The sequence below is a fragment of the Suricata suricatta genome, chromosome 8 (assembly GCF_006229205.1).
Source record: "Suricata suricatta isolate VVHF042 chromosome 8, meerkat_22Aug2017_6uvM2_HiC, whole genome shotgun sequence".
Taxonomy (NCBI): domain Eukaryota; kingdom Metazoa; phylum Chordata; class Mammalia; order Carnivora; family Herpestidae; genus Suricata; species Suricata suricatta.
The window spans coordinates 106,306,171-106,320,083 of record NC_043707.1 but is presented as its reverse complement, the minus strand read 5'-3'; the positions used below and the strand labels follow the sequence as shown (position 1 = coordinate 106,320,083).

General features: G+C 37.4%; 1 protein-coding gene across 3 annotated transcripts in view; it reads right to left on the bottom strand.

Annotated features, from left to right (window-relative positions):
- LOC115300330 (phosphatidylinositol 3-kinase regulatory subunit gamma) overlaps positions 1–13,913 on the bottom strand; it is a 131,468-nt gene that overhangs the window by 33,571 nt on the left and 83,984 nt on the right. For all 3 annotated transcript variants that reach the window (XM_029950010.1, XM_029950011.1, XM_029950012.1), the window contains 2 exons: positions 1,166–1,346; positions 579–704 (listed from right to left, as the gene is read on the bottom strand). In XM_029950010.1, the coding sequence (XP_029805870.1) occupies positions 579–704; positions 1,166–1,346 (307 nt within the window). The remainder of the gene's footprint in view (positions 1–578; positions 705–1,165; positions 1,347–13,913) is intronic.

Here is a 13,913-nt window from a genome sequence, read left to right as displayed (position 1 = left end):
GGGGGAGGGGGGAAGAGAGGTGGTGGTGATGGTGGAGGGCACTTAAGGGGAAGAGCACTGGGTGTTGTATGGAAAACAATTTGACAATAAAATATTATGGAAAAAAATTTTTTAAAATGAGAAAAAAAACCAGGAAACTTTCCTTTCTCTTTCTATTCTTCCTTCTTGTTTGTTAGAATATTGTTGTGATGGCTGATACTGGAGTAAGCCAACTTCTACAGATAGCAAAGCATCAAAACAGAAGAACTCTAAACCCTAGCAACTGTGGAGTTGGAATAATATCCTTGGCACTGCCTATACATGAAAGAAAAATAAACTTATATCTGAAGGCTTTGCTATTTTGTTATTTTTTATCACTTGTGGTTGAACTTTATCCTAGTTAATACTAACAAAAAACATTATGCACTTAACCAATAAAAAAAATGATTTACAAATGAGAGAAGAATTTGTATCACCAAAGTCTCAAAAAGATTGTTCAAGATATTAAGAGAGCTAAAGATTGTCAGGTGAATTATAGAAAATCTAATGTAACTATAACATTGCATACTTGCTGGGCTAACCAACAAAAATATACTAACCTGTGATGTTCTGGTATATTCTTCATATAGCCTGTCATACTCCTTACTCTTTTCCTGATACTGAGAGTGGTACTCTTGGAGTTTTTTACCTACTGCATCAATGTTATCTTCTTTTACCAATTGATCCTATACAGTTTAAAAAAGAAAGAAAGAAAGAAAGAATATTAAGAATTCTGACACATAAATTTTTCCACATCTATTTATTTTTAAATTGCATTTATTCTTTAAGTTTAAGTCACTGTATTAATATCAAGTATCCAAAAGCACTAAATTCTTTTGTTAACACTATTATCAGCCTTTAGATCACATCAAAATGTTAATACTTTAAAAATTAAGAAATAAAGTATAAATAGGAAACATAAACAGAAGGATTTTTATATAAAGTTAATAAGTACATGTAATAAGCTATTAAGAAATAGCAGCCATAGAATAAGTTCCAAAAATTTCTTACATCTTAAGTAGGAAATTTAAAACGACTAGATTTCTTTTTCTTTTCTTTTTTTTTAACTGATAAGCCTGGTAAATTAAAATGAAATGATGTTAAAAATGACTTGTTGAACAGCTATCAAGAACTTCTGTAATCATACCTGTTGGTATCTGGACACTGGGTACATAAGCTTCACATCAAGTTTGGGATTATACTGAGCAAGAGATTCATGATGATAGTGGTTAATGAGCTCCACCACAGAATTAAATGTCAGAGGATCAGAAAAGCCGTATTTACCATCTCGATGATAGATCTTTATTAACTTATTATTGCCTCCCTTCCTGTGAACAAAACAACAACTGTAGATTTTTTTCCAAAAATTCTATCAAAATACTGCTTTCACATATATTTCCATTTATTTATGTGTGTAAAAGTATATACAATATCTTATCATTTTAACAACTATTTCTTTTGTCTAAAAAATATCTTGGTTACTGAAGGTCAATATACCTGACCAGTATTCAGTATCAACAAATTTAACAAAAATAGACACTTAAGAAAAATAACTAAAATAAAAGTAAATTATATCTTTTGTTTATTTTCTGAATGAATTTTTAAATTTAAATTCAATAAATATTTATTCAGGAAGAACAGGGATAATCTCTTTAGGACCTAAAGATGTGTTTGTGTGTCTGTGGAGGAAAGCAGAAGCCATCCCTGTATAAAGGGGGATGATAAACATTTGTCACACAGAATTGCCAACACATTCGTGGTTTTACTGTGAATGCACAAACATAATTAAGCTCCTTGAATGATTTATAACTGAGTAGTTTAATTTAGCACCTTACATTATTTTGTCTTTTATATTTGCTTATAATTCTTGGAAATGACTATTTATTTAGACCATCAAAATAAGTAAATGATCCAACTGTCATTCAGCTGTTTTATAAGGTATAGCTGTTGAAGAGTCATTTATATTAGAATGGGGTAATTTGATACTTAAATAATTTAGACCACTCTTGTTTACTGAGTCATATCCAGTGGTCCCTTAAAGATAATTTATAACCAAAGCTGAAAATGGCAGTGTTTTCCAAGTCCCACACAGTATAATCAAACCACAGCAGGTTGATTCATTCTATCAAGCAAAACACTAAACCATTCCCACTCAACTCTTCTTATAACAGCATGCAGACTTAATGGGGGGGAAATATGTCTCTACATCTCTTTCCGCCATGCTATCACACATAATAAATGAGGCATTGGGATTTGTGAAAGGTCAAACACAGTAGGTTTGAATCTATGGATTGATTTAATAATGCTTATAGAAAGTCAAGATTTAGATGGATGGAGAACTATTCCTACAAAATATATGTCAGAAGGTCCACCTAATCTTATGTAGTTACTACAAGTGTGCACACCCACACATATACTCACAGTAAATGGAACCTGGTCCTTCTGCTAGAGAAAAGTAAAAAGGCACTCACTCATTCAAAAAAAATTTTACTTTGAATATCTGCTTTGTGCCAGGAACTATATGAGGTACAGTATATATAGAGTGATGGACAACCCAGACTTCCAATTTAGGAGCATAAGGAACCTATTTTTATCTTTAAGTTAATAAAGAAGATGAAGAATCTCTCATTAAGATATTAAGATAGGAAAAAAAAGATATTAAGATAGAGGGGCGCCTGGGTGGCTCAGTCGATTGAGCGTCTGGCTTCGGCTCAGGACATGATCTCACGGTTTGTGGGTTCAAGCCCTACATCAGGCTCTGTGCTGACAGCTAGCTCAGAGCCTGGAGCCTGTCTTCGGATCCTGTACCTCCCTCTCTCTCTCTGACACTTCCCTGTTCGCACATTCTCTCTCTGTCTCTCAAAAATAAATAAAAACCATTTAAAAATTTAAAAAGATATTAAGATAGAACATAACAATAAACAACTAGATATATCAAATGGTAATAGGTCCTATGGAAAAAAATAAAGCAGAGTAAAGGAGAGATAGTTCTGGGGGTGCAGGGATTGCTCTTTTATATATGTTGCACAAAGAAAACCATTCTGTTCAGATGACATTTAAGCAGAGTCCTAAACGAAGTGAGGGAACTAGCACAGCAGGTATCTAGGGGAAAAGTTTTTTCAAGCAGAGGGAATAGCAAATGCAAAGCCCCTGAGGTAGAAGCATGCTTGGCATGTTCAAGGAACAGCAAGGAGGCTAGTGATGCTGGGGCTGAGTGAACAAAAGGGAGAACACTAGTAGGAGAGAAGTAAGAGATATAAAAGGAGCTCCTATCATGTAACAACCTGTAAGCCATCTTAAGGGCATTGACCTTTACTGTGTAAGATGGGAAGACACAAGAGGATTCTGAGCCAGATATCATCCCTCATGTATGTTAAGAGGCTCACTCTAGCTGCTGGGTTGAGAAGAGACTATTCAAAATAAGCAGGGGTAGAAGTAGAAAGATCAGTTGGGAGACTATTAAAATAATCTAGGCAAGAGAGATGGCATCCTGAACAAAGAGGATATAGTGAGAAATGGTGGGATTCTGAATATATTTTGAAGAGACAGCCTATCAAACATGCTGTGACATGGACATGGGTGGGTAGAAGAGAGAGAATATAAAGATGATTTCAAGTTTTTTATCTTAAGCAGTTAGAAGAATGGAATTGTTATTTATTGAAATGAAGAAGGCTGTATAAAAAGAATGTGTTTATAGGGGAAAAAATATTTTTCTTTTAGACATGTTAAGATTGAAATGCCTAATGAATGTGTACAAGAGTAAACAATCCAGCAGCCTATTTGAAGAATCTAAAGTTCAGGAGAAAGTCTGGACTAGAGTTATAAATCAAGTGCTGTCAGCCTATAGATGTTATCTGAAATTAGTACAGTTGAATAAGAAAAGAGATCTAAGGTCTAAGTCCTGGGGTTCACCAATGGTTAGCAGTTAGGAAGATGAGGAAGAACCAGCAAAGGAAACCAAGATAAATAATAAAGTAAAAGGAGAACTAAGAACATGATATATATTTTTTTTTGAAAGAGAGAGTGTGACTGTGTGTGTGTGTGTGTGGGGGGGGGGAGAGAGAGAGAGAGAGAGAGAGAGAATATCTCAAGCAGGCCCCCACACTATCAACATAAACCAGCAAACGAGATCATGAGCAAGCCGAACCCAAGTGTCAGATGCTTAATGTACTGAGCCACTAGGCACCCCAGCCTGGTATATTTTTATGAAAGCATTCAACAAAGAGAAAATGATCTACAAGGTGAATGATCTCAGGACTTTATCAAGTAGAGATTATTAAGTGATCTGTACAAAATGGTTGCAATGAAATGGTAAGGGTGAAAGCCTGACTAGAATGGATTAAAGAGAATGAAAGAAGAAGAAAAAGAAATGCCTACAGACAACGGTCTTGAGGATAACTGCTGTAAACAGGGAGCAGAGAAATAGGGAAGTATCTGGAAAGGGATATAGTCAAGGGAATTTTCCTTCTTTATTATTTTTAAATGGGAGATAGTATCACATATTTATATGCTGATGAGAATGGCTCAGTAGAGAGACAAAAACTGATGATCACCAAAAGAAAGGATAAGATAATTCCTAAGGTATGTCCTTGAGAAGAATAGAAGGATGGGATGGGATCTGGCCTACAGCAGTGAGATAGATCTTGGACAAAACTTGAATAGTCATCCACTGGAACGGGGGGGGGGGGGGGGGGGGGTATTCACATCCAGGTGCAAACATGTCGATAGCTGTGGCAGAGGATGAATGGGGAGTTAGATATCTTCTGACTACTTCAATGTTACCAGTAAAACAGGAAACAATTTCCTTAGGTAGAAGGGGAAGATGAGTTGTTTAAAGGAAAAAAAAGGATATCTGAAATTGTCATCTTGGGGAGCAGTCGGTTAAGAACTGGACTTCAGCTCAGGGCATGATCTTATGGTTCATGAGTTTGAGCCCCACTCTCGGTGTATTCCAGCTCTGCTTCGTGTGCACCCCACTTGTCTCTCTCTCCCTACATCCCTTTATCTCTCCCTCCTCCCCTCCCCTCTCACTCACTTTCACCCTCTCTCTCAAAAAAAAAAAAAAAAACCACACAGGAAAATGAGAAAGCAAATAGATTGCAGAGGTGCAGAAATTCAGCTAAGCAATACTAAATGCCCACTTAAGATTAGTAGTCACAAATTTTATGTGAAGCCAGTGAGCATCGTGTGCTTTTCTCCACATTTAGCTACTCAGGTATAGGCAAGGAATATAGGGTTGAACTTAACAAGTGTAGGAATACAGTTAGTGGACTACAATGGAGGGATGGAGATGCAAGTTTATTGAGGATATATCCATAAGGTTAATTTTAATAATAGATCATGGACTCTGTGCAGAGAGGGAAGAAAGTAAAGACATTAACTAAATAATGGTGAATTTTTAATTATATCTGTTTCCCTTACTGTACTCTTCTTAAATAGAAGAATCATGCTCTTCCTTCTTGTATTCTACCACCTGGCCTAATGCCTGGCATATAGCAAATTCCTAAAGATTTAACTATCCAGATTTTCTACAATGAAAACTATTTACAATTTAAAAAATGGCTACTAAATTGGAAAACTTCTATTTCCTTATCACCTACCCTTTACAGTCTGATTTCACTCTCATTTGAAGGTCACCAATGGCTTTTACTAAATTCAAACTCTACCTGCCTCCACCCTCCACCCCATGCTCAGATTCTTTGCAGTGACTTGAGATTTCTACTCTCCCTTCCTTCTCCCCCTACCCATTTGTTTTTAATATTTTGCCCTCCCATTACTTATATGACATTACAGTTATAAATTTTTTATTTACTTATTTTGAAAAAGAGTAAGCAGGGGAGGGGCAGACAAAGGAAGAGACAATCCCAATCAGGCTCTATTCTGTCATCATAGTGCCCACTGTGGGGCTCCAACTCATGAACTGTGAGATCCTGACCTGATCTGAGATTAAGAATCAGACATTTAACCAACTGAACTACCTAGGCACCCCTATGACATTATGCTTTTCTCTCAACCTCTTAGACTTTCTTCCTCTGTTCCTTCCTGTTGCTAAACACAGTCTCTAAAAATATTTGTCTTCAGCCTCTACCTTTTCTTCCCTATATATAGTCTTGCCTTAAAATCCCATTTATCCTATGTAGATGGTGCCTGAATCTTTTTCTAGGTCTATGTTCTTCTCAAAGCATTAAACTTACATTTCTAGCTCTAGATACATTTTTACCTGGAAGTTCTGGAACTAAAAATCAACATCTTTCCCCTGTTCTATATACAAATAGGCTTCTGACTTGCCTATTTCTATAAATGGCACATTCATTCTAAGCCCAACAGGCTCAAACCAGTCATCTTTCACTCCTCCTCAACCTCATACCGACTCTATTATTAAATCCCTTATGCTCTTAGCTCCATATGCCTGTTACTTTGATTCCTCAACTCCTTTCTTGAGCCACTATCCCAGCTAATAGTGTATTCCATCTTTCCATTATATCATTCCCCTGCTTAAAAAACCTTTTTTGGGTTTGGTTTTTTGTGGGGTTTTTTTTGGCACTTAGAAATAAAATTAGGGGTGCCTGGGTGGCTCAGGTCATAATCTCACAGTTGATGGGATTAAGCCTTGCATCAGGCTCTGTGCTGACAACATGGACCCTGCTTGGGCTTCTCTCTCTCTCTCTGCCCCTCTCCTTACTCCCACACATAGTCTCTTTTTCTCTTTCAAGATGAAAGAAAGAGAGAGAGAGAGAGAGAGAGAGAGAGAGAAAGAGAAAGAGAGAAAGAAAGAGAGAGAGAGAGAAAGAAAGAGAAAGAGAGAGAGAGAGAGAGAGAGAGAGAGAGAGAGAAAGAAAGAAAGAAAGAAAGAAAGAAAGAAAGAAAGAAAGAAAGAAAGAAAGAAAGAAAGAAAGAAAAGAAAGAAAATTCCTTACCATGCTCACTAGGCTCTGTGCATCTGTCTCCTTTCCACTTTCAACTTTATCTCCCACCACTCTGTGGTTCACACTGTAAGCCAGTCACAGCAGTCTTTTATTAACTGGATCCACCAAATCTTTCCAAAAATCAGTGCCTTTGCATTTTCTGTTCCCTAATGTTCTGTTCAGAGGTCACAAGCCCTCATTCTCAAGACTATCTTAAATTCCCTTTCCCTATATTCTCTATCACATAACCCTGTGTATTTCCTATGTAGCATTTTACATGCTGTGAAGTTATTTTTTTTTATGTGTTTATTTTGTCTCCTCTCCCCTACTCCTATCTCTACCTCCAAATATAAACACTATATAGATAGGAGACCACATATAGGTAGGAAATGCTCATCATTTCCTTTTCCTAGAATAGGACATTGTGAGCACTCAATAAATATTTAATGATTAAAGAATAAATTCTATTCTGGACCACCATTACCTCTCAACTGATAATATTTTAAGGTTTTTTGTTTTGTTTTTAAGTAAGTTCTATGCCCAATGTGGGGCTTGAACTTACAACCCTGAAATCAAGAGTCATATACTCCACCAACTGAGTCAGCCAGGCACCCTGACATTTTATAATATCCTAATTCTTTGCTAGTATCTATCCTCTTTTATTCTTTCTATTCAAATATAGTCTGATCATATAATTGCTTTAAAAATGCAATGGTTCCCTCTGCCTACCTACGATAGTAAATGCAGGCGCACCTGGATGGCTCAGTCTGTTCACTGAGCATTCAACTCTTGATTTCAGCTCAGGTCATGATCCCAGGGTTGTGGAATTGAGCCCCGTATCAGACTCTACACTGACTATGGAGCCTGCTTAGTATTCTTTTTTTCTCTCCCTCTGCTCTTCTTTCTACTCACTCTCTCTCTAAAATAAAATAAAATAATAAATTAAAATAAATGCAAACTCCAAATTTTAGACTTCAAGGGCCTCTTCAACATGACCCTCTTCCAATCCTTCCATACCCTACCACTTGGTTCCTCTTTATGGACTCTACTCTGTAGCCAAATGGGACTGCTTCTTTCAAGAACAGGGCACTATAATTTTTCACCAGTTTATCTCTGTTCCTATTGTTACCTAATCCTGCAACCGCCCCTCCTACTTTCTACAGGCCCAAACCTATTCCCTTCTTCCAGATACACTGCAATGCAGCTTTTTCCATGAAGGACACCTTTGTATATCCTCTCAACAAGATATTTCTTTCCCATTGTTTGAATTTCTCCTATTATTTTAGTTTAATTCAAAGCAGTTTTCTTATTCCTATTGCCCTCAACAGACTATGGCTTCTTCGAGACAAAAATGTTAACTCATTGTCAGATCCTATGCAGAGTAACTAGTACTGAGCTATGGTATTTACTAAGCTCCAGTAAGACCATCACTTTTCTGCCTAACAAAATCTATCAGAGCCCAACGAACCTGTCATTTCCTCAGAAAAAACTTGTCTTTGCCTTTCTCTCATTAATTTTTTCCTTTCAGATATTCAGAGTACCTACTACATGTCAGACATTTTGCTAGATACATGAAAACTTTAAAATATTCATACTGGGGCTCTTAGGTGGCTCAGCCAACCAGGCATCTGACTCCTGATGTCGGCTCTGGTCATGATCTCATGATTCATCGACAGGATGGAGCCTACCTGGGACTGACTGACTCACTCTCACTCTCTCACTCTCTCTCTCTCTCTCTCTCCCTACCCCGCTTGGCTCGCTCTCACTCTCTCTCTCTCTCTCTCTCTCTCTCTCCTCTCTCCCTCAAAATAAATAAATAAAAATTTTAAAATAAAATATTCTTGTCAATGTCCATTGAACAATGGATAAACAAAGGGTAGTATATACATGCCTTAAAAAGGAAGGAAAGTCTGAATATGCTACAACATGGATGAAACTTCAAAATATTCTATGAAAAATAAGCCAGACACAAAAGGTTAAATATTGTAGGATTCTACTTTTTTTTTTTTTGGTATGATTCTACTTATACGAGGTACCTATAATAGTCAAATTCACAAAGACAGAAACTAAAACAATGGTTACCAGGAGTTAGGGGAAGGAGTAAATGGGGATAACTCAAATATAATACTACAATGTTATTATATTAAATGTCAGTTAAAAGCATTAAAGTATAGTATATATGTGTCTCTCTTATTCCACCATTACATATTGGAATTATGAACTCTTGAGGGTAAAACCATATCTTCTTATTCATGTCCACATTCCTGGTCCTACCATAATATCCACCACAAAGATAACCCTCTAAACTTTAAAGCTGCCCAACAATAAAATAGGCTATCTCAAAGGAAGATGCTAGCTCCCTCTGACTGAAAAATCACACAGAATCTCAATGGCCCTTTCTGAAAAATGTTATACAGGGAATTCCTACATCTGCAGAAATCCCAGTTGAACCAAGTAGTATTAACAATCTCTTCCAGCTGCAGTTCTCTAACATAAGAATTCTCCTGGTGGCTCTAGAGTAGACTGATTGGAACCCATTTCAGCCTTTGTTCCTGAACAGTGCTGCAACTTCAGGAAAGTAATATAACTTCTGCAGGCTCTTTTCCTATTCCCAAGATACAAAAACTGTTGCTTTTAGTTAGTTGCATTTAGGAATCTACCCATGATTAAAAACATTTTTCAGATAAGTAAAGACAATCACTTCTCAGCCTTTTGGCTAAGATCAAGTGCAGATAAGTAAAGACATTACATTTTTCAGATAAGTAAAGACTTTCATCTGTTAATATTTATTAGGCATCCATTGTCTAATGTCTATCCATTATCACACACTAAAGTCTTAAGCAATGATTTTCAGAGAACTTAAATTCTATGGGAGGAGATAGACAAGGTGGGAAAGAAAAAGAAAATACAGAAGCAGATTATAGAAAATTAAACTGAGGCAATATGTATGTGTATATATATATATATATCCTCGGATGGCTACTTTGGATTGAGTGTTTAAGAGAAGACCTGAAGAGGTGGCATCTGTGCAGAGAACTGAATGACAAAAAGGAACCAAGGATGCAAAGATCAGAAAGAACAGCTATTGCAAGGGCCCTGAGGCAGGAGTAAGTCTCACTTATCTGAGATACAAAAAGGTTAGTAGGGTTGAATGTAGTAGGAGGGAGGGGAGAGGACAAGAAATGAGGTGTACAAAGTAGACCAAGACTGGAGCACCTGGGTGGCTCAGTTGGTTAAACATCCAACTCTTGGTTTCAGCTCAGGTCGTGATCTCATGGTTCATGAGTTCGAGCCCTGCCTTGGGCTCTGCTCTGATAGCACGGAGCCTACCTGGGATTCTCTCTCTCCCTCTCTCTGCCCCTCCTCTGCTCGGTCTCTCAAAATAAATAAACTTAAAAAAAAAATGTTGACCAAGACCAGATTAAAGAGAGTTTTGCAAGTTAGAATAAAATCCAAATTCTTTACCTTAAGTGCAGAATGGAAACTCTTAAAAGAATTTTAAGCAAAAGAGTAATCAGACTCATATCTTAAAATGATCACTCTGGGTTGCTGTGCAGAAAGTAGTCAAAAAGGGTGGGGAAGACTAGAAATTATAAGATGCTGAGAGGCCTGTCAGGAAATGACCACAAGAGATCAAGCAAGATGATGGTGGCTTAGTATTGAGTGGCAGACAAGTGTAACAAGATTACGAAAATAGATTTGGCGGTAAAGTTGAAATTACAAATACAGATTTGGAGGTAAAGTTGGTGGGGCTGTTTAATGATGGATTTGGATGTAATTGTTAGGGAAAAAGAGAGGGAAAATGTTAAAAAATTTTTCTTTACATTAAAAACAGAAATAGAACGACCATCTCTACAGTAACATTTATTCATTTTTGAGAGAAAGAGGCAGGAGGGAGTAAAGAGAGAAGGAGACACAGAATCCAAAGCAAGCTCCAGGCTCTGAGATGTCAGCACAGAGCTGGACACAGGGCTCGAACTCACAGACTGGTAGATCATCACCTGAGCCAAAGCTGGATGCTTAACTGAGCCACCCAGGTGCCCCAATGGTGGTTCTATTTCTGAAAAAGGGAAGGGCATGGAAGGGGAGGGGAAGACTAGAAGAGAAACAGTTTGAGTAGGAGGAGTTGAGTTATAAATAAAAAATTCTGGGGCATCTGGTTGGTTCCATCAGTTGAGCATCTTTCTTCAGTACAGATCATGACCTCATAGTTCCATGGGTTCAAGCCCTACATCAGAGTCTGTGCTGACAGCAAGAAGCCTGCTTCAGATTTTCTGTCTCCCTCTATCTGACCCTTCCCCACTTGTTCTCTCTCTCTCTCCCTCTCTCCCTCTTAAATAAACATTTTTAAAAAGAAATAAAAAATTTGCTTTACCATGTTAAAATTAATAATTCTGCTAGTTATCTAAATGGCAAAGCCAAATAGGCAAGAGGTATATGCATGTGGAGTTCTGGAAGTCGGAGTTAGAGATGAGGTTTATGAATCACCACCATATAATTGCGTGCTAAGCCATGAAATACGATAAGCTCACCTTGGGAGAATGAATACAGAGAAGACAAGGAGACCCAACTCTGAACCTGGAACACTTTTAAAATTTAGATATTGAGCAAAGGAGGGGTTGGTCTAGAGTTAGGAAGAAAATCAGAAGAGTGCGAAGTCACTACAGTCAAGATAATAAACTGTTTCTAAGAAGACGTGCCTATGACTTATGCTACTAAGAAGTCAGGTGAGGTAAGAAGAGAGAAGTGGTCACAGACAACATGATACTCTATATAGAAAACCCAAAAGATTCCACCAAAAAACTGTTAGAACTAATCCATGAATTGAGTGAAGTTGCAGGATATATAAAAATCAATGCACAGAAATCAGTTGCATTCCTGTACACAAATAATGAAGCAAAATAAAGAGAAATCAAGGAATCGATCCCATTTACAATTCCACCAAAAACCATAAAATACCTAGGAACAGACTTAACAAAATAGGTGAAAAATCTACACACTGAAAACTATAGTTCTTATGAAAGAACTGATAACACACACACACACAAAATGGAAAAATATTCCATGCTCCTGGATTGAAGAACAAATATTGTTAAAGTGTCAATATTACCCAAAGCAATCTACATATTCATTGCAATCTCTATCAAAATAATGTCAGCATTCTTCACAGAGCTAGAACAATCAATCCTAAAATTTTTATGGAACTAGAAAAGACCCTGAATAGCCAAAGCAAACCTGAAAAAGAAAATTGAAGCTGGAGGCATCACAATCCCAGACTTCAAAATGTATTACAAAGCTGTAATCATCAAGACAGTATGGTACTGGCACAAAAAGAGACACTCAGATCAATGGAACAGAACAGAGAACCCAGAAACGATCCACAAATGTACAGCCAACTAATCTTTGACAAAGCAGGAAAGAATATCCAGTAAAATAAAGACAGTCTTGTCAGCAAATGGTGCTGGGAAATCTGGACAGTGACATGCAGAAAAATGAACCTGGACCACTTTCTTATACCATACACAAAATAAACTCAACATGGATGAAAGACCTAAACATAAGACAGGAAACCATCAAAATCCTCGAGTTGAAAGCAGGCAAAAAAAACTCTTTGACTTCAGCTGCAGCAACTTCTTACTTAACACGTCTCCAGAGGCAAGGGAAACAAAAGCAAAAATGAACTATTGGGACCTCATCAAAATAAAAACGTTCTGCACAGCGAAGGGAACAATCAGCAAACCTAAAAGGCAACCAAAGGAATGGGAGAAGATATTTGCAAAAGACATATCAGGTAAAGGGTTAGTATCCAAAAGCTATAAAGAACTTATTAAACTCAACAGCCCCCCCAAAAAAAATAGTAAAAATAAGCTAGTGAAGAAATGGGCAGAAGACATGAATAGACACTTCTTCAAAGAAGGCATCCATATGGCTAACAGATACATGAAAAGATGCTCAACTTAACTCATTGTCAGGGTAATACAAATCAAAACCGCAATGAGATACCACCTCACACCAGTCAGAATGGCTAACATTAACAATTCAGGAACAGATGTTGGCAAGGATGAGGAGAAAAAGAATCTCTTTTACACTGTTGGTAGGAATGCAAACTGGTGTAGCCACTGTGGAAAACTGTAGGGAATAGGGAAGTTCTTCAAAAAACTAAAAATAGAACTACCCTACAATCCAGCAATTGCACTACAAGTATTTATCCAAGGGATACAGGTGTGCTGTGTTGAAGGGGCACATGCACCCCAATGTTTATAGCAGCACTACTGACAACCAAAGTATGGAAAGACCCCAAATGTCCATTGGCAGATGAATGGGTAAAGAAGATGTGGCATGTAAATACAATGGAGTATTACTCAACAATCAAAAAGAATGAAATAATGTCATTTGCAACCATGTAGATGGAACCAGAGGGTATTATGCTAAGCGAAATTAATCAGAGAAAGGCAAGTATCATATGATTTCACTCATATGAGAAATTTAAGATACAAAACAGATGAACACAAGGGAAGGGAAGCAAAAATAATGCAAAAACAATGAGGGAGACAAAACATAAGAGATTCTTAAATACCAAGAACAAACTGAAGGTTGCTGGAGGAGTTGTCAGTGGGGGAATGGGCTAAATGGGTAAGGGACATTAAGGAAGACACTTACTGGGATGAGCATTGGGTATTTTTTTATGATTTTTTAAAATAGTTTATTGTCAAATTGGTTTCCATACAACACCCAGTGCTCTTCCCCACAAGTGCCCTCCACCATCACCACCACCTCTTTTCCCCCCTCTCCCTTCCACCCTCAGTTCGTTTTCAGTATTCAATAGTCTCTCAAGTTTTGCATCCCTCTCTCTCCCCAACTCTCTTTCGCTCTTCCTCTTCCCCTGGTCCTCCATTAGGTTTCTCCTGTTCTCCTGCTAGACCTATGAATGCAAACATATGGTATGTGTCCTTTTCTGCCTGACTTATTTTGCTTAGCATGACACCCTCG